Source organism: Somniosus microcephalus, chromosome 6, assembly GCF_052327205.1.
Source record: "Somniosus microcephalus isolate GS21.2 chromosome 6, FLI_Smic_1.0, whole genome shotgun sequence".
NCBI classification, from domain to species: Eukaryota; Metazoa; Chordata; class Chondrichthyes; order Squaliformes; family Somniosidae; genus Somniosus; species Somniosus microcephalus.
In genome coordinates, this window is record NC_140992.1 from 261,264,291 (window position 1) to 261,284,349 (window position 20,059).

Sequence of the window (20,059 nt, forward strand, 5' to 3'; positions counted from 1 at the left end):
AGATCGCCTATTTCCACCTCCGTAACATCGCCCGTCTCCACCCTTGCCTCAGCTCATCCGCTGCTGAAACCCTCATCCATGCCTTTGTTACCTCTAGACTTGACTATTCCAACGCACTCCTGGCTGGCCTTCCACATTCCACCCTACGTAAACTTGAGGTCATCCAAAACTCGGCTGCCTGTGTCCTAACTCGCATCAAGTCCCGTTCGCCCATCACCCCTCTGCTCGCTGACCTACATTGGTTTCCAGTTAAACAACGCCTCGATTTCAAAATTCTCATCCTTGTTTTCAAATGCCTCCATGGCCACGCCCCTCCCTATCTCTGTAATCTCCTTCAGCCCCACAAACCCCCACCGCGGAGATATCTGCGCTCCTCTAATTCTGCCCTCTTGAGCATCCCCCCTGATTATAGTCGCTCCACCATTGGTGGCCGTGCCTTCTGTTGCCTCGGCCCCAAGCTCTGGAATTCCCTCCCTAAACCTCTCCGCCTCTCTTTCCTCCTTAAAACCTACCTCTCTGACCAAACATCTGACCCAATTTCTCCTTATGTGGCTCGGTGTCAAATTTTTGTCTTTTCACACTCCCGTGAAGCGCCTTGGGACGTTTTACTATGTTAAAGGCGCTATATAAATACAAGTTGTTGTTGTTGTTGTTGAGTAAACAGACTTTGTTTGCTGTGAGATAGACTGTTTGCTGTGAGTCCTGTCTAAGCCTTGTCTCACCTCCAACTCATTGGCTGACACAGTGGGCGTCAATAGACATTCTGGTAAACCACAGCAAGAGGCCAGCCGTACACAACGTGGAATCGAACCTACATCCTTCCTTTCAATAAGGCTCAGCTCTACACTAGGCAGTCCACCAACCACATGAGCTTTGGTTTACTTTTTAAAGAACAGGTAATACATACCTTCCTCAGGTTGTTGTATATATATATATATTTTGTTTCGAGTTTAAATAATTGGAAACAAGACAGGCTACCTCAATATTCAGCAAAATCAGTCAGCAGCTGAGCCCTAGTGACCGTGAATGCCATGGCTTCAATTCCTGGTCTGTGTGTTGAGCTGGCTGGTCTGAGTTCGGGCAGCGCTCGGAGTCCTACAACTGCCCACGGTGACTGAGTTATGGAGGGAAAATTCAGTCAGGGTTCCTGCGCACTGGAGAGGGCTCAGAGAAGATTGACAAGGATTATACCAGAAATGCGAGGGTCTACATATCAGGAAAGGATGAACAGGCTGGGTCTCTTTTCTCTTGAAAAGAGAAGGCTGAGGGGTGACCTAATAGAGGTCTTTAAAATTATGAAAGATTTTGATAGAGTGGATACAGAGAGAGTGTTTCCACTTGTGGGGAAGAGCATAACTAGAGGCCAAGAAATCAAATAGGGAATTCAGAAGAAACTTCTTTACCCAAAGAGTAGTGAGAATGTGGAACTCGCTACCACAGGGAGTGGTTGAAGCGAATAGTATAGATGCATTTAAGGGGAGGCTAGACAAGCATATGAGGGAGAAGGGAATAGAGGGTTATGCTGATAGATTTAGATGAGGAAAGACGGGAGGAGGCTCGAGTGGAGCATAAATATCGGCATGGACTGGTTGGGCCGAATGGCCTGTTTCTGTGCCGTATATCCTATGTAATCCGAAGTAATCCTGGTGCATTGCAACCCCTGCTGGATGTGAGCGTGCACAGGCTGTGATTCTCCCCCGGTCAAATAGCCCGCTGATTAATCACTGTCACGGCTCACACACAGTATTCCCTTTAAGCTGCGCGGTGCTCTGCAGCGCCCGCGCAGCTGTCTCACCGGCTTTTAAATAGGAAAAACCGCGCACGCGCGGTATTTTGAATGGGCCGCTCAGCCCTTAAAGGGGCCGTGCACCCAAAAAAAAAATTAAAGGGAACATCGCTCACACATGAATAACAGCCAATGGATGAGAGAGTGTAGCTGTGCCGCAATAAGTGATTTATGCCTTCGGGAGGGGTGGGGGGAGAAGGGGGTGAATTTGACCAGAAATACTGTTGCTACACTGTCAGGTACACCATTTAACATACCGTATAAGCAAGTTGAACAGACTTCATGCGCGTTACCGCAGATTGCAGTCTGACCCTACTTCACAAGCAGTGATAGATGCAACGGACTCAGTTCAAGGTGAACTGGGGGGAGGGGTGGAGGGCGAGGATGGCCGGGTTGCCGTGCAGCCAGATCTAATATCAACAAGTCCGAGTAATCTCAGGCCAGCTCCTGACGGACACGAGCCGACTGCACGACACTGCCTTCATTTGGAACTAGACTGCCGCTCTCAGTCAGAGAGGCTCGTGTGAGAGATGCCACGCTCGTTCAATCAGGACAGCTCTTCCGAGACAAAAAGAAAATACTGCAGATGCTGGAAATCTGAAATAAAAACAGAAAATGCTGGAGATATTCAGCAGGTCAGGCAGCATCTGTGAAGAGGGAAACAAGAGTTAACGTTTCAGGTCGATGACCTTTCGTCAGAACTGGTCTGACGAAAGGTCATCGACCCGAAACATTAACTCTGTTTCTCTCTGTAATGATCAATAACATGTCATTCTATAGTGGACACTAGGTGGAGCCGTAGAGCTGTGTAGAGCTGTATATAGCTGTATGTATAAGACTACACTACCCAGCTGTATATATATTAAGACTACATTGCCCATGAGGCACTAGGCTACCCACAAGGCAACAGTCAAGATGGAAGCCTCTACAGATACTGTACCCAGTCCACATGTGCTCAATAAAGTAACTAGCAAAAGCTAGCTGTGTTCATAATAAGAATGTCTATTTATTAATGAACATAAGACTCTCTTCACAGATGCTGTCTGACCTGCTGAGTATCTCCAGCATTTTCTGTTTTTATTACTGCTCTTCTGAGCTTGGGGCTGAGGCACATTGCTGGGGCAGGACAGGAGGAGCTTTACTTTGCATCTAACACGCTATACCTGACCTGGGAGTGCTTGATAAAGTGCTCCATCCCCCAGAACTGACACTTCTGACAAAAGTCAGACACTATTATTATTTTTTTAAGAGCAAAAAAACCCCCAATTTTTTTTAATGACGTGCGCTGTGGAATAATGAGGGGAACAGACATAGCCCACCATTTCAAAACAGAACGTTTGTTTTTAAGATACGCTACCTTTTTTAAAGTGCCCAGAGCGTTGTGAAAATCAGCAGCAACAGCTTAATTAACATTTAAAACAACGACTAAAAGAAAGAAATATGGGCAGTCTTGGAAGCTGCTCAGAACCTGTCCTGGTGATTCCATATCTGGAATAGATAATGCATTCCTTCCTGCTCGCTTGATAGAAGACAGAGCCTCCAGCTCGGCTACACTGAAAGGAATTTGTTTTGTTCTTTGAAAAGTAGCCAGAGGAATTTAGCATGCGGAAGGTCACTAATCCCCTAACTACACTAACTCGAGGGAATTTTGTGTTCTCGAGTTCTAATCCTGCCCACGCCAGACCGCAAACTAATTTCTGACTAACCCGAGGGAATAACGGGATTCTTTCCTTCAATAAAAGCAGCCCTGCGGATGCTATCAGAACCAGATATAGCCCGGTCTTCTTTCTCCCTCTTCGCACCCCCACCCCCCACCACACCGCTGCCTACCCTCCCGCGCCCCACCCACCAATTCCCATCTCAGTTTAATGTGGATCAGTCACTAGCTACACTGATTTGAGTCTTGCCACAGTGCTCATGAAAACACACGGAGAGGATGGTATTTTCACTCATGATGTTCGAACTAACTGTGCTGGCCTAGACATTTGTTGATAAGAGGCATCGCACCAGCTGGAAGACTGAGTAAGAGATAAGCACCCGTCCCTAAAGAGACCACACCAATGGCACAGATGCAAGTTGGGGTGAAGGTCAATTCTTGCAGTCTGCCTCAACATTTGGGGGGGGGGGGGGAAATGAGCCAGGTGAGTTCAGATAACAGCTGAATTTAAACTCACAATCCACGTGACTGGGAGTTCAACGTTGCAACACAGCAGCTACGAGGGAGTCCAGCGCTCTTAGTGCAAGAGTTCAAGGAGTGCCGTGAAGCTTTACTGTTAAATCCACCAGGGAGTAGCAGTGCTCTGCCATCAGACCTAACACAGAGTCTAATACACCAGCACAAGCTAATCAGAGTCCAATATTCTGTTGTTAGATTCACCGCGTAATCGAACGCTCCACCATTGGACCAACCGGAACTCCACCTTTGGACCACCCGGAACTCCAACACTCCACAATGGAGCTACCCGGAACTCCAACACTCCACAATGGAGCTACCTGGAATTCCAACACTCCACAATGGAGCTACCCGGAACTCCAACACTCCACAATGGAGCTACCCGGAACTCCAACGCTCCAACATTGGAGCTACCTGGAACTCCAACACACCACAATGGAGCTACCCGGAACTCCAACGCTCCACAATGGAGTTACCCGGAACTCCAACACTCCACAATGGAGCTACCCGGAACTCCAACACTCCATCATGGAGTTACCCGGAACTCCAACACTCCACAATGGAGCTACCCGGAACTCCAACACTCCACCATGGAGTTACCCGGAACTCCAACACTCCACAATGGAGCTACCCGGAACTCCAACACTCCACATTGGAGCTACCCGGAACTCCAACACTCCACAATGGAGCTACCCGGAACTCCAACACTCCACAATGGAGCTACCCGGAACTCCAACACTCCACAATGGAGCTACCCGGAACTCCAACGCTCCAACATTGGAGCTACCCGGAACTCCAACACTCCACAATGGAGCTACCCGGAACTCCAACACTCCACAATGGAGCTACCCGGAACTCCAACACTCCACATTGGAGCTACCCGGACCTCCAACACTCCACAATGGAGCTACCCGGAACTCCAATACTCCACAATGGAGCTACCCGGAACTCCAACACTCCACCATGGAGTTACCCGGAACTCCAACACTCCACAATGGAGCTACCCGGAACTCCACCTTTGGACCAACCGGAACTCCAACACTCCACATTGGAGCTACCCGGACCTCCAACACTCCACAATGGAGCTACCCGGAACTCCAACACTCCACAATGGAGCTACCCGGAACTCCAACGCTCCAACATTGGAGCTACCCGGAACTCCAACACTCCACAATGGAGCTACCCGGAACTCCAACACTCCACAATGGAGCTACCCGGAACTCCAACACTCCACAATGGAGCTACCCGGAACTCCAACACTCCACAATGGAGCTACCCGGAACTCCAACACTCCACCTTTGGAGCTACCCGGAACTCCAACACTCCACAATGGAGCTACCCGGAACTCCACCTTTGGACCAACCGGAACTCCAACACTCCACAATGGAGCTACCCGGAACTCCAACACTCCACAATGGAGCTACCCGGAACTCCAACACTCCACCATTGGAGCTACCCGGAACTCCAACACTCCACAATGGAGCTACCCGGAACTCCAACACTCCACAATGGAGCTACCCGGAACTCCAACACACCACATTGGAGCTACCCAGAACTCCAACACTCCACAATGGAGTTACCCGGAACTCCAACACTCCACAATGGAGCTACCCGGAACTCCAACACTCCACAATGGAGCTACCCGGAACTCCAACACTCCACGTTGGAGCTACCCGGAACTCCAACACTCCACAATGGAGCTACCCGGAACTCCAACACTCCACATTGGAGCTACCCGGAACTCCAACACTCCACCATTGGAGCTACCCGGAACTCCAACACTCCACAATGGAGATACCCGGAACTCCAACACTCCACAATGGAGCTACCCGGAACTCCAACACTCCACAATGGAGCTACCCAGAACTCCAACACTCCACCATTGGAGCTACCCGGAACTCCAACACTCCACATTGGAGCTACCCGGAACTCCAACACTCCACCATTGGAGCTACCCGGAACTCCAACACTCCACAATGGAGCTACCCGGAACTCCAACACTCCACAGTGGAGCTACCCGGAACTCCAACACTCCACAATGGAGCTACCCGGAACTCCAACACTCCACAATGGAGCTACCCGGAACTCCAACACTCCACCATTGGAGCTACCCGGAACTCCAACACTCCACCAATGGAGCCACCCGGAACTCCAACACTCCACAATGGAGCTACCCGGAACTCCAACACTCCACAATGGAGCTACCCGGAACTCCAACACTCCACAATGGAGCTACCCGGAACTCCAACACTCCACAATGGAGCTACCCGGAACTCCAACACACCACATTGGAGCTACCCGGAACTCCAACACTCCACAATGGAGTTACCCGGAACTCCAACACTCCACAATGGAGCTACCCGGAACTCCAACACTCCACAATGGAGCTACCCGGAACTCCAACACTCCACATTGGAGCTACCCGGAACTCCAACACTCCACAATGGAGCTACCCGGAACTCCAACACTCCACATTGGAGCTACCCGGAACTCCAACACTCCACCATTGGAGCTACCCGGAGCTCCAACACTCCACAATGGAGTTACCCGGAACTCCAACACTCCACAATGGAGCTACCCGGAACTCCAACACTCCACAATGGAGCTACCCGGAACTCCAACACTCCACATTGGAGCTACCCGGAACTCCAACACTCCACATTGGAGCTACCCGGAACTCCAACACTCCACCATTGGAGCTACCCGGAACTCCAACATTCCACAATGGAGTTACCCGGAACTCCAACACTCCACAATGGAGCTACCCGGAACTCCAACACTCCACAATGGAGCTACCCGGAACTCCAACACTCCACATTGGAGCTACCCGGAACTCCAACACTCCACATTGGAGCTACCCGGAACTCCAACACTCCACCATTGGAGCTACCCGGAACTCCAACACTCCACAATGGAGCTACCCGGAACTCCAACGCTCCACAATGGAGCTACCCAGAACTCCAACACTCCACAATGGAGCTACCCGGAACTCCAACACTCCACATTGGAGCTACCCGGAACTCCAACACTCCACAATGGAGCTACCCGGAACTCCAACACTCCACAATGGAGCTACCCGGAACTCCAACACTCCACCATTGGAGCTACCCGGAACTCCAACACTCCACAATGGAGCTACCCGGAACTCCAACACTCCACAATGGAGCTACCCGGAACTCCAACACTCCACAATGGAGCTACCCGGAACTCCAACACTCCACAATGGAGCTACCCGGAACTCCAACACTCCACAATGGAGCTACCCGGAACTCCAACACTCCACCTTTGGACCAACCAGAACTCCAACACTCCACAATGGAGCTACCCGGAACTCCAACACTCCACAATGGAGCTACCCGGAACTCCAACACTCCACCATTGGAGCTACCCGGAACTCCAACACTCCACAATGGAGCTACCCGGAACTCCAACACTCCACAATGGAGCTACCCGGAACTCCAACACACCACATTGGAGCTACCCGGAACTCCAACACTCCACAATGGAGTTACCCGGAACTCCAACACTCCACAATGGAGCTACCCGGAACTCCAACACTCCACAATGGAGCTACCCGGAACTCCAACACTCCACGTTGGAGCTACCCGGAACTCCAACACTCCACAATGGAGCTACCCGGAACTCCAACACTCCACATTGGAGCTACCCGGAACTCCAACACTCCACCATTGGAGCTACCCGGAACTCCAACACTCCACAATGGAGATACCCGGAACTCCAACACTCCACAATGGAGCTACCCGGAACTCCAACACTCCACAATGGAGCTACCCAGAACTCCAACACTCCACCATTGGAGCTACCCGGAACTCCAACACTCCACATTGGAGCTACCCGGAACTCCAACACTCCACCATTGGAGCTACCCAGAACTCCAACACTCCACAATGGAGCTACCCGGAACTCCAACACTCCACAGTGGAGCTACCCGGAACTCCAACACTCCACAATGGAGCTACCCGGAACTCCCAACACTCCACAATGGAGCTACCCGGAACTCCAACACTCCACCATTGGAGCTACCCGGAACTCCAACACTCCACCAATGGAGCCACCCGGAACTCCAACACTCCACAATGGAGCTACCCGGAACTCCAACACTCCACAATGGAGCTACCCGGAACTCCAACACTCCACAATGGAGCTACCCGGAACTCCAACACTCCACATTGGAGCTACCCGGAACTCCAACACTCCACAATGGAGCTACCCGGAACTCCAACACTCCACATTGGAGCTACCCGGAACTCCAACACTCCACCATTGGAGCTACCCGGAACTCCAACACTCCACAATGGAGTTACCCGGAACTCCAACACTCCACAATGGAGCTACCCGGAACTCCAACACTCCACAATGGAGCTACCCGGAACTCCAACACTCCACATTGGAGCTACCCGGAACTCCAACACTCCACATTGGAGCTACCCGGAACTCCAACACTCCACCATTGGAGCTACCCGGAACTCCAACACTCCACAATGGAGTTACCCGGAACTCCAACACTCCACAATGGAGCTACCCGGAACTCCAACACTCCACAATGGAGCTACCCGGAACTCCAACACTCCACATTGGAGCTACCCGGAACTCCAACACTCCACATTGGAGCTACCCGGAACTCCAACACTCCACCATTGGAGCTACCCGGAACTCCAACACTCCACAATGGAGCTACCCGGAACTCCAACGCTCCACAATGGAGCTACCCAGAACTCCAACACTCCACAATGGAGCTACCCGGAACTCCAACACTCCACATTGGAGCTACCCGGAACTCCAACACTCCACAATGGAGCTACCCGGAACTCCAACACTCCACAATGGAGCTACCCGGAACTCCAACACTCCACCATTGGAGCTACCCGGAACTCCAACACTCCACAATGGAGATACCCGGAACTCCAACACTCCACAATGGAGCTACCCGGAACTCCAACACTCCACAATGGAGCTCCCCAGAACTCCAACACTCCACCATTGGAGCTACCCGGAACTCCAACACTCCACATTGGAGCTACCCGGAACTCCAACACTCCACCATTGGAGCTACCCGGAACTCCAACACTCCACAATGGAGCTACCCGGAACTCCAACACTCCACAATGGAGCTACCCGGAACTCCAACACTCCACAATGGAGCCACTGGGGAATTTCACTCGCCTACAACAGAGCCAGCAAAAAGCCCCAAAGGATCCGAGCGCAACCTCCAGGAGTCCAGCCAGCAAGAAGACAGGATTTGGAAGATAATTTTTTTTAAAGTCTTAATTTTGTAACAATTTAACAAATGGCTCTTTAGTTGAGGCCACCCACATATACATAGTTAAACTAATGATTCAATCAACAACAACAACAACTTGTATTTATATAGCGCCTTTAACATAATAAAATGTCCCAAGGTGCTTCACAGGAGCATTCTCAATCAAAATTTGACACCAAGCCACAGTAGGAGATATTAGGGCAGATGACTAACAGCTTAGTCAAAGAGGTAGGTTTTAAGGAACGTCTTAAAGGAGAGAGAGGCGGAGAGGTTTAGGGAGGGAATTCCAGAGCTTAGGGGCTTGGCAGCTGAAGGCAGGGCCAGCAATGGTGGAGCGATTGAAATCGGGGATGCTCAAGAGGCCAGAATTGGAGGTGCACAGATATCTCGGAGGGTTGTGGGGCTGGAAGAGGTTACAGAGCTAGGGAGGGGGCGAGGCCGTGGAGAGATTTGAAAACAAGGGAAGAGAATTTTAAAAATCGAGGCATTGCTTAACCGGGAGCCAATGTAGGTCAACGAGTACAGGGGTGATGGGTGTTCAGGACTTGGCGCGAGTTAGCACACGGGCAAGTCCTCCACTGATACTGAGCAGAGTTGAAGGTAAAACCTGAACTTTGCATGTAATGTTTATTGTGAGAATCGGTGGGTCAAATGTGAAAAAGTCACTTACCTCCAGCAGCAATAGAACAACAAAGAGTTGCAGGATTGGATTTATCTTTCTCTTCGTCTGAATCTCATTCCACTCATTGGCTATGAAGTAAGTTCTCCAGATACTGACCGATGAGGGACTTGTCTTGTTTGCTGTAGAAAAGATAACATCAGTACGATGGCTGCTGCACTCACCCGGATAAGCTGCAGTAAACAGATCGAAGTTACATTACAGCAAGGGAGCAGGTAAAGTGTAGGGACACATTCCAACGCAAAGCACCCCTGCAAACTTGAATAAGTGAAATGAAGACATTACAGCATTGCAACTCTCTGCCCTCAGCCTTCTACAACTGTTCCAATGAAGCTCAGCGTAAGCTCGAGGGACAGCACCTCATCTTTCGATTAGTCACTTTACAGCTTTCTGGACTCAACATCAAGTTCAACAATTTCAGGCCATAACCTCTGCCCCATTTTTTCGGACGATTGATTCTGCCATCCCCATTTACACCTCTTCTAGACCCACCTTTTGTTTCTTTACTTGTCCCATTACCATCTCCTTTTGCCTTGTACTATCGTCCCTTTTGTCATTTAATCTCTCCTGCCTTCCGTCCTATCACAGACCTTCCCTTTCGTTCTTTCCTCCCCTCCCCTTTTCCCTGCCCCTGCACTTGCTTAAAACCTGTTCCATCTCCAACTTTTTCCAGTTCGGATGAAAGGTCATCGACCTGAAACGTTAACTCTGTTTCTCTCTCCACAGATGTTGCCTGACCTGCTGAGTATTTGCAGCATTTTTTGTTTTTATTTTAGCATTGCAGCTGACTGATTTGGGGTATTGCTAACCTAAAACCACCCGTTGGGAGACCCATGGGATTGGGTGGAATGCCGGTTTTACACCCCCACCCAATATTACTCCCCACTGACTTAAATGGGGAGGATAATCGGGTGAGGTTTGAGCCAGCGTTGCACCCGATCCTGTCAGATTCCCGCTGCGCGGGATGGGTTAAAATTGCTCCCATTAATTCTACCGGTGGCTCTGGATGGGATGAGCGCAGGCTGGTAAATCTTTGAAACACGGCCCTCGGGCTGGGAGGACGATACCGAACCGGCAGAATTTGGCCGCTGGGGTGCGCGGCAGGGGCTGGCGGGAGGAGTGTGGAAAGAGATAAAGACAGAAAGACGTTGCATTTATATAGCGGTTATCACGACCTCAGGACATCTCAAAGCGCTTTACAGTCAATGATTTTTTTGAAGAGTAGTCACTGTTGTAATGTAGGAAACACGGCAGCCTATTTGTGCACAGCAAATTATCAACGGTTTTCACCAATCACAGAACTGTGGTAAATGAGCCTACAACAACAACTTGTATTTATATAGCACCTTTGACATAGAAAAATGTCCCAAGGTGCTTCACAGGAGTGTTATCAAACAAAATTTGACACCAAGCCACATAAGGAGATATTAGGGCAGATGAGGTAGGTTTTAAGGGGCGTCTTAAAAGGAGGAAAGAGAGGCAGAGAGGTTTAGGGAGGGAATTCCACAACTTAGGGACTTGGCAGCTGAAGGCACGGCCACCAATGGTGGAGCGATTAAAATTGGGGATGCTCAAGAGGGCAGAATTAGAGGAGCGCAGAGATCTAAGGGGATTGTAGGACTGGAGGGGGTTACAGAGATAGGGAGGGGCGAGGCCATGGAGGGTTTCAAAAACAAGGATGAGAATTAAAAAAAAAATCGAGGTGTTGCTTAACCAGGAGCCAATGTAGGTCAGCGAGCACAGGGGTGATGGGTGAACGGAACTTGGCACGAGTTAGGACACGGGCAGCCGAGTTTTGGATGACCTCAAGTTTACGGAGGGTGGAATGTGGGAGGCCGGCCAGGAGTGTGTTGGAGGTAGAGCTGGGTGTCGTCAGCGTACATGTGGAAGCTGACGCTGTGTGTTTGGATGAAGTCGCCTACCTGCTGGTTTAGGCAATGGTCTGCCTTTTGGCTTTTCCCAGTCTATCAGGAAGATTGATACCGTCATCTGGACAATGAGGATGTGAATTAGTTCCAGCGCCTGAAAGAAACCGGACATCCAAACGTTAGGGGAGTGCGATTTCCAATTCCACCTCCTAAGAGACTCTCATCTCAAGAGTGATATTATAGAATCATAGAAATTTACGGTACAGAAGGAGGCCATTCGGCCCATCGTGTCCGTGCCAGCTGAAAAAGAGCTATCCAGCCTAATCCCACTTTCCAGCACTTGGTCCAGAGCCCCTGTAGGTTACGGTACTTCAAATGCATATCCAACTACTTTTTAAATGTGGGTTTCTGCCTCGACCACCCTTTCAGGCAGTGAGTTCCAGACCCCCACCACCCTCTGGGTGAAAAAAGTTCTTCTCAACTTCCCTCTAATCCTGCTACCAATTAAATCTATTCCCCCTGGTTATTGACCTCGCTGCTAGGGGAAATAGGTCCTTCCTATCCACTCTGTCTCAGCCCCTCATAATTTTATACACCTCAATTAAATCTCCCCTCAGTCTCCTCTGTTCCAAAGAAAACCCCAGCCTATCCAATCTTTCCCCATAGATAAAATTCTCCAGTCCTAGCAGCATCCTCGTAAATCTCCTCTCTACCCTCTGCAGTGCAGTCACATCCTTCCTGTAATGTGGTGACCAGAACTGTACGCAGTACTCTATGGGCTGCTTTTGTCTCTAATATTTACCCCAGAGACCTCCTGTCCTGACACTGTGGTCAGAGAGTGCCCAGTAATAAATGTTGCTAGGTTTATAAACAAATTTAATGGTGGTTCCATTTTATAGGACGAGTTTTTGGATCTCTGCTTCACCTTGATTGAGACTCAGGCCTTTCGAGGTTGAACTTTTGAGTTTGCTCAATTGGCTTGTGTCTTCAGAACCAACATTTGGACCAAAAACCCAATGACTTTAACATACGAACATAAGAATTAGGAGCAGGAGTAGGCCACACGGCCCCTCGAGCCTGCTCCGCCATTCAATAAGATCAGGGCTGATCTTTGACCGCAACTCCACTTTCCCGCCCTAACTCCATATGAGCAAAATTCGGCTCCTGTGCACCTGCCATTAGCACCTTCGGGGGGCGCTAACAGGGCACAAAGGGGTTATTGTCCAGGGGGCGCTAAAAAAGCGTCTCCTGCAAAAGTCGGCGGGGTGTTGCTGAGGCGCTACCCGATAGCACCGCGCCCTGGGCCACCGTGCCTCCGGCAACTACGTCATTGGCATGCACGGTGACCCCTTACCGCCCCGCGGCAGAAATTCGGCTGCACCCCGCGAGGCTACCGCTGGTGGTGTCAGCGGCAGCCTTGCGGGTCGCGAGCCGGGCCGACCTCTGCTCGCCGGACGGTAGTTAAAGGGGAGTTGCAGCCACGACCCGTGCCGCCATTTTCTTTTTTTTGTCCGACCTCCAGTTCAGCCCTCTGTGGTGGGCTGTGCCGTGGTCCTGGCCGCCATCGCGCAGCCCAGCACCGAAACAGGGCACTACCGAATTTCGCGCCCCATATCCCTTGATTCCCCCTAGAGTCCAAACATCTATTTATCAGTATCTACTTTGACCCTCCCAGAGCCAAAGACAAAGACCCATCTGCATTACCCCTTACATTCTGTGTTTTTATGCACAAACCTGTAAAGTCTGTGTAGACAGATAAAACATTAACATGTCGTTCTGATATTTATATTAACGGGGAACCAAGTTCACAAAAATGTTGGCACACCTTTCATCATTATACAAATAAACAATACGTTGACATAAATCACATCATCCCACTTTGGCAGCTGTGCTGTAGGACACTGCTGCCTGCCCAAACAAGAAAGAACACTTCTTTATGAACATATTGTTCCCGGCAGAAGAAGATTTTTGTTAAACGCTCGCAGGTCACATGGGTAAAATAAAAACAACTTGCAACATATTTAAATTTCCTACGTGAACTGTTCTTATAAAACTTCCCGCAGATCACCGGACTTGCTGGTGAATGACGAGTTTTGATGGTTTATTTCTATGTAACCATCAGCCTCCAAACAAAATTCCCCCAGTGAAACCCTGTCTCAAAGACCACCTGTATATTGAGAAACCAGCTACATGGAGACCCAACTGTCAATTAACCTGACTTGAACCTGTATTAGGAGGTAACCAGCCTCTGAAGTCAATCCCAAAGGTGGTTGGTTCGGACAGATTTTACTCCACCTGCACGGTGTCTAAGGTATATTGATGGCCCATCGTTGCAGGTCATTTAACTTTAGCAAATTGCATAAAAGTTGAAAGACGACATTGCAAAATTTATTTTCCACATGCACTAACAATGAAGACCATTCTCCTTCATTACCCCGTACAAAGAAACTGAACGCAATCTGACGTAAGAAAACTACTAGGCACTTGTTCTGAGTATTAAACAAGGCTTTAATCAGCTGTTTTTCAACATGGAGATCTAGTTGTGTCCTTCACTAGTTCCTGTTAAAGAATGTCCTGCACAAGCTGGGCCCATGCCCGAGTATATATACTCTCCCTGGACAGCGCCACCAGCAGGCCGCCCAGTATTACTTCATAAGTCATTTCCACATGAATGACAAGATTCACATCACAATCGTTACTTCCTTTAGTCACATCAAGCAAATAACGCTGGGTTAAAGCGGGCATTGGTACAATCAAGGCACAGAGGGGTAGCAATTGCTTATGGCCCACTTTCAGATGCATCAGAAGCGGCACGCGGTTCTAAAATCTGAACAGGGAGGCCAGAGGCTCGTGCTAAATTGCACCTCATTCGATTACTTTGGGTGAGCTGTTGCCGCCTGTCACACCGTCAGAGGCCTCTCGGCCATTTCCAAGCAATCAATTGTGGGCCAGGCTGCCTCGCCGGCCGCTGTCCTCCGTTAAATCCTGGCCGGTGACGTGGGAGGAAAGGAAGGACAGTGGGAGGCGGGGCCGGGGTGAGGGGTAGGGGGGCGCGGGAGGAAAGGAAGGACAGTGGGAGGCGGGGCCGGGGTGAGGGGTAGGGGGCGCGGGAGGAAAGGAAGGACAGTGGGAGGCGGGGTCGGGGTGGGGGGGGGGGGGAGGTTAGGGGGCGCGGACCGGTTGTTGGTCAGTGCTGTGGAGCCGGGGGAGGGGGAGGGGGGGGGAGAAGGGGGCAGCACAGTAAATTTTGCATGGCTTTTGGTGGAGGCTGCATGCTAGGCCGTGTCCACTACAAGAAAGCCCGAGCGGACAGGCCGAGTTGACATAGGCAGCTCCCATTATAAATGTGGACACAGGGATTTATAATGGAAAGATGAAAATAAGGCCAGAATGTCCGACTTCGAAATGGGGATGATTTAAAATGATGATTTCCTGGTCCAACTATCTCCTCGCCTCTAACCCAGGTTCATCTGGAGACGACACTGGGCCTTGAATCCCAGTATGCAGGGTCATGAGGGACTGACTAGTGTTAGAGCAAGCGGAAGCCAAGCGCAAGGAGCGCACGTCAACCCAAGCACCCCACCCACCCGCCCCTTCAACCACCGTCTGCCCCACCTGTGACAGAGACTGTAGGTCCCGCATTGGACTCATCAGTCACCTGAGAACTCATTTTTAATGTGGAAGCAAGTCATCCTCGGTTCCCGAGGGACTGCCTAAGAAGAAGAAGTGTTAGAAATAGTTTTCGAATGTTAGAAGCCTGCCACCTGAATCAGGGCATTGGGGACAGACAGAGAGAGCCAAGGGTTAACTGAAAGACTCTTACTCCTTCCTCAAGCCCATAGGTCCTGAAATTACACTACAGGGTTAAATAAATCGGTTCGTGCCTCGGCTAAAATAGCACGGAGAAGAATCTCAGAGGAACGCGTTAAACATTCGCCGCTCGTGTCCCAGAGCGATTTCTGGGTGTTGTTTTTGGGTGACAGGTGGGTGTAAGTCCTCCATCCTTTCCCATTTTATTCCTGAAAAGGACGGCTTGCTGCAACCCAGCATCTTCCAGTTTTTTTTTTTGTCGTCGTTCTAGACAGCAAGTGGAGCGAAGATGCGAGACCCGTGTGAAACACCGTGCATTTGATGCTGAACTGAGGAACCCTCCGAGGCAGCTCCCGGAAGAGGTCCGCTGGAACTGTTATGATTTTTAACACTACCTTCAGTCCGAATGCACAAGCTACGTAGATGATGAAGCCAGTTTCAATCTCCCCACCAGCAGGGGGCAGCATTACCTCAACTGTGGACTGCTGACCCTGGGGAAACAAACGCAATAAAGAGACATTAATGCACTCATAAGAACATAAGAAGTAGGAGCAGGAGTAGGCCATACGGCCCCTCGGGCCTGCTCCGCCATTCAATAGGATCATGGCTGATCCAAACCTAGACTCACGTCCACTTCCCTGCCCTCTCCTCGTAACCCCTAATTCCCTTATCAGCTAGGAAACTGTCTATCTCTGTTTTAAATTTATTTAATGTCGCAGCTTCCACAGCTCTCTGAGGTAGCAAATTCCATAGATTTACTACCCTCTGAGTGAAGAAGTTTCTCCTCATCTCAGTTTTGAAAGGGCAGCCCCTTATTCTAAGATTATGCCCCCTAGTTCTAGTCTCACCCATCAGTGGAAACATCCTCACTGCATCCACCCGATCAAGCCCCCTCACAATCTTATGTTTTGATAAGATCGCCTCTCATTCTTCTGAATTCCAATGAGTAGAGGCCCAACCTACTCAACCTTTCCTCATAAGTCAACCCCCTCACCTCCGGAATCAACCGAGTGAACCTTCTCTGAACTGCTCGAGAGCAAGTATATATTTTCTTAAATATGGAAACCAAAACTGCACGCAGTATTCCAGGTGTGGCCTCACCAATACCCTGTATAACTGAAGCAAGACTTCCCTGCTTTTATACTCCATCCCCCTTGCAATAAAAGCCAAGATTCCATTGGCCTTCCTGATCACCTGCTGTACCTGCACACTAACCTTCTGTGTTTCATGCACCAGGACCCCCAGATCCTTTTGTACTGTAGCACTTTGCAGTTTCTCTCCATTTAGATAATAACTTGCTCTTTGATTTTTTCTGCCAAAGTGCATAACCTCACACTTTCCAACATTATATTCCATCTGCCAAATTTCTGCCCACTCACTTAGCCTCGCACCAAATGCAGTGTTCCCACACCATTCTCTGCACAACTGGGTCAAGCCTTCCTGACAATGTTGTGCGCAGTCGACACGAGGTATTCCACCTGGATTTCAAGGTTTGCCAAAGAAAGATCATTTTAACAAAGACATTGCCCCATTAAACATCAAACAGTTTGATCAAATCTCATATCCTTGTCCATTGGTCCATCAATTTATCTTAAGATATATTTTTATTCAAAGTTTAAGGATTTGTGACATAATCGGGGAGAGTTGCTGGGTAAAGTTAGTGGGCCCAATATAGTGAAGGAGCACAATTAACATCAATGGGATATAACTAACCTCCTCCAGCCCTACAACCCTCCGAGTTCCCGGCGTTCCTCCTATTCTGGCCTCTTGCGCTTCACTGATTTTCTTGGCTCCACCATTAGCGGCCGTGCCTTCAGCTGCCTAGGCCCCAAACTCTGGAATTCCCTCCCTAAACCTCTCGACCTCTCTTTCCTCCTTTAAGACACTTGTTAAAACCTACCTCTTTGACCAAGCTCTTGACGAGCTGTCCTAATAATGGCTCGGTGTCAGATTCTGTCCCATAACGCTCCTGTGAAGCACCTTGGCACATTTTACAGGCTTGAAGGGCCGAATGGCCTACTCCTCCTGCTCCTATTTCTTATGTTCTTAAAGGCGCTTTTTAAATGCAAGTTGTTGTTATCAATCTCACTGGTAGGAGATGATGTGATTGTGTCTTGAGGTCATTGCGAGGAGAGCGAGCACGTGGGAAGGTATACGTGCAGTTACCAAGGACCGGTAAAGGTTCTGCCACACTACACCTGTCAGCTGGCAGGAGCACATATTACAAAACTGCGCACCCCCAGACTATCCGTCCATTAATTTTAATGCATTACCGAATCGTGGCTGGGACAATGCACACTTCAGCGCCAGTTATGGCTCAGTGGGTGGAACTCTCGCCTCTGAGTCACAAGGTTGTCGGTTCAAGTCCCACTCCAGGGACTCGAACCCACAAGTCCCACTCCAGGGACTCGAACCCACAAGTCCCACTCCAGGGACTCGAACCCACAAGTCCCACTCCAGGGACTCGAACCCACAAGTCCCACTCCAGGGACTCGAACCCACAAGTCCCACTCCAGGGACTCGAACCCACAAGTCCCACTCCAGGGACTCGAACCCACAAGTCCCACTCCAGGGACTCGAACCCACAAGTCCCACTCCAGGGACTCGAACCCACAAGTCCCACTCCAGGGACTCGAACCCACAAGTCCCACTCCAGGGACTCGAACCCACAAGTCCCACTCCAGGGACTCGAACCCACAAGTCCCACTCCAGGGACTCGAACCCACAAGTCCCACTCCAGGGACTCGAACCCACAAGTCCCACTCCAGGGACTTGAGCACAAAATCTAGACTTTCACTCCAGTGCCGTGCTGAGGGAGTGCTGCACTGTCAGAGGTGCCGTCTTTCGGACAAGAGGTTAAACCACTCTCAGTCTGCCCTCTCAGGTGGATGTAAAAGATCCCATGGCACTATTTTGAAAAAGAGCAGGGGAGTCCGAGCCAATATTTATCCCTCATCCAACATCAATAAAAAACAGAATGATCTGGTCATTATCACATTGCTGATTGTGGGATCTTGCTGTGCGCAAATTGACTGTTACGTTTCCTACATTACAACAGTGACTACACTTGAAAAGTACTTCATTGGCTGCAAAGCGCTTTGGGACATCCGGTGGTCATGAAAGGCGCTATAGAAATGCAAGTCATTCTTTCGTTCTGCGACACGCACGCCCTTTGAGAGAGTTCGGGGACTAGGCTGTAATAGAGCAGTAACCCTTACCTTGTACACAATGAGCCAATAAACACCTGTGCCATACGTAACGAGGAAAAAGGTGTTCGACAGGGCGCCAGCAAAGTAGGCAAAATATTTCACAATTGTCTGTGTAAAATAAAGGAGATAGTGAGGAACAAAACACAGGCTACTTCAAAATCAGCTGTCAGGGAAGTGGGAAGACTGGCTGAAAAACAGCTTCAAAAATGGATCAATTTGCCTGTTTGTAAAGTCGTATAAAGGTTAAAAGGTAGCACACTATGGCAGGGATTGTAACTGGGCACTGTCCAGGTATGTACGGAGCAGCTTGGCTTGAACACCATGTTCTTCTTACAGTGTTTGATGATGTACCTGAACTCTGACCTCAGAAGATGCCTATCCAGTGAGCTGCTGTGGTAATCTCACTCCCTCCCCCCACCCCATCATTCCCTACATATTTTCCCTGGCTGAGTCAGATTGTCAAATTAGTGCTGAACTTTGGCACCATTATATGCCCAGGGACTGTCCCCAGAGAGAGATAATCCCATGCTTGTAGATGTAAGCAAGCTGCTTAACTTGGACCCCGAGTAAAGGGCTACAGGGCAGTACAGGATTGACATTTACAAGCAAGACTAATGATTATAAGAAATGTTCCTCCGATGCAGATGAAAACAACAGACATTTAGCAATGATGCAGGACTGACAGCGCACCCCTTTTAGGGGGCGGTGAGCTCAGATGGCTAGAGCGTGATTGTGGTGTATGTAACCTGTTCCACCTTAAGAGAACTTAAGCCTGTTCCACCTTAAGAGATGTACTACTTTCTCTGGCTGCTGTATACGTAATACCGGTGGTGACCACCGGTATATAAGCACTGTGTAGTAATATTGTATTCAGTAGTAGTCCTGACCTCCAACCAGTAAAGACCTGTTGAACTTTAATCTTGTAGTCTGTTAGTAATTACAACTAGAACACACAGACTTAACAGTGGCGACGAGTCTGATTCTTACCCTGCGGCAGTTTATATCCACGGCGGCTTCGTCCACAGAACGGACGTCGAAGAGAGGCTTCCACCCTCATCAGCCTGCTGGAAGACACGTCGCACGGCAGACATCGAGAAACCAGAGTGCAGAAGACATCCTGAACTCGAAGCCTCCATCAGCGGCTGTCAGCTATCTTCTTTCTACCTCGGTGGTGGGTAAGCCGGGCAGTGACGCGACCAGAAAGTCGGCCGCATTGACTGTACAGACGGGGAGGGAAGACGGAGGAATAAGGG

General features: G+C 49.8%; 1 protein-coding gene across 4 annotated transcripts in view; it reads right to left on the reverse strand.

The window, feature by feature from the left end:
* Positions 1–20,059, reverse strand: part of LOC147116702 (meckelin-like) — a 178,303-nt gene that overhangs the window by 43,742 nt on the left and 114,502 nt on the right. For 3 of the 4 annotated variants that reach the window (XM_085991813.1, XM_085991811.1, XM_085991815.1), the window contains 4 exons: positions 18,816–18,914; positions 15,993–16,088; positions 11,842–11,941; positions 9,911–10,041 (listed from right to left, as the gene is read on the reverse strand). In XM_085991813.1, coding sequence (XP_085847939.1) covers positions 9,911–10,041; positions 11,842–11,941; positions 15,993–16,088; positions 18,816–18,914 — 426 coding nt within the window. The remainder of the gene's footprint in view (positions 1–9,910; positions 10,042–11,841; positions 11,942–15,992; positions 16,089–18,815; positions 18,915–20,059) is intronic. The other variant, XM_085991814.1, reaches the window with a different exon arrangement.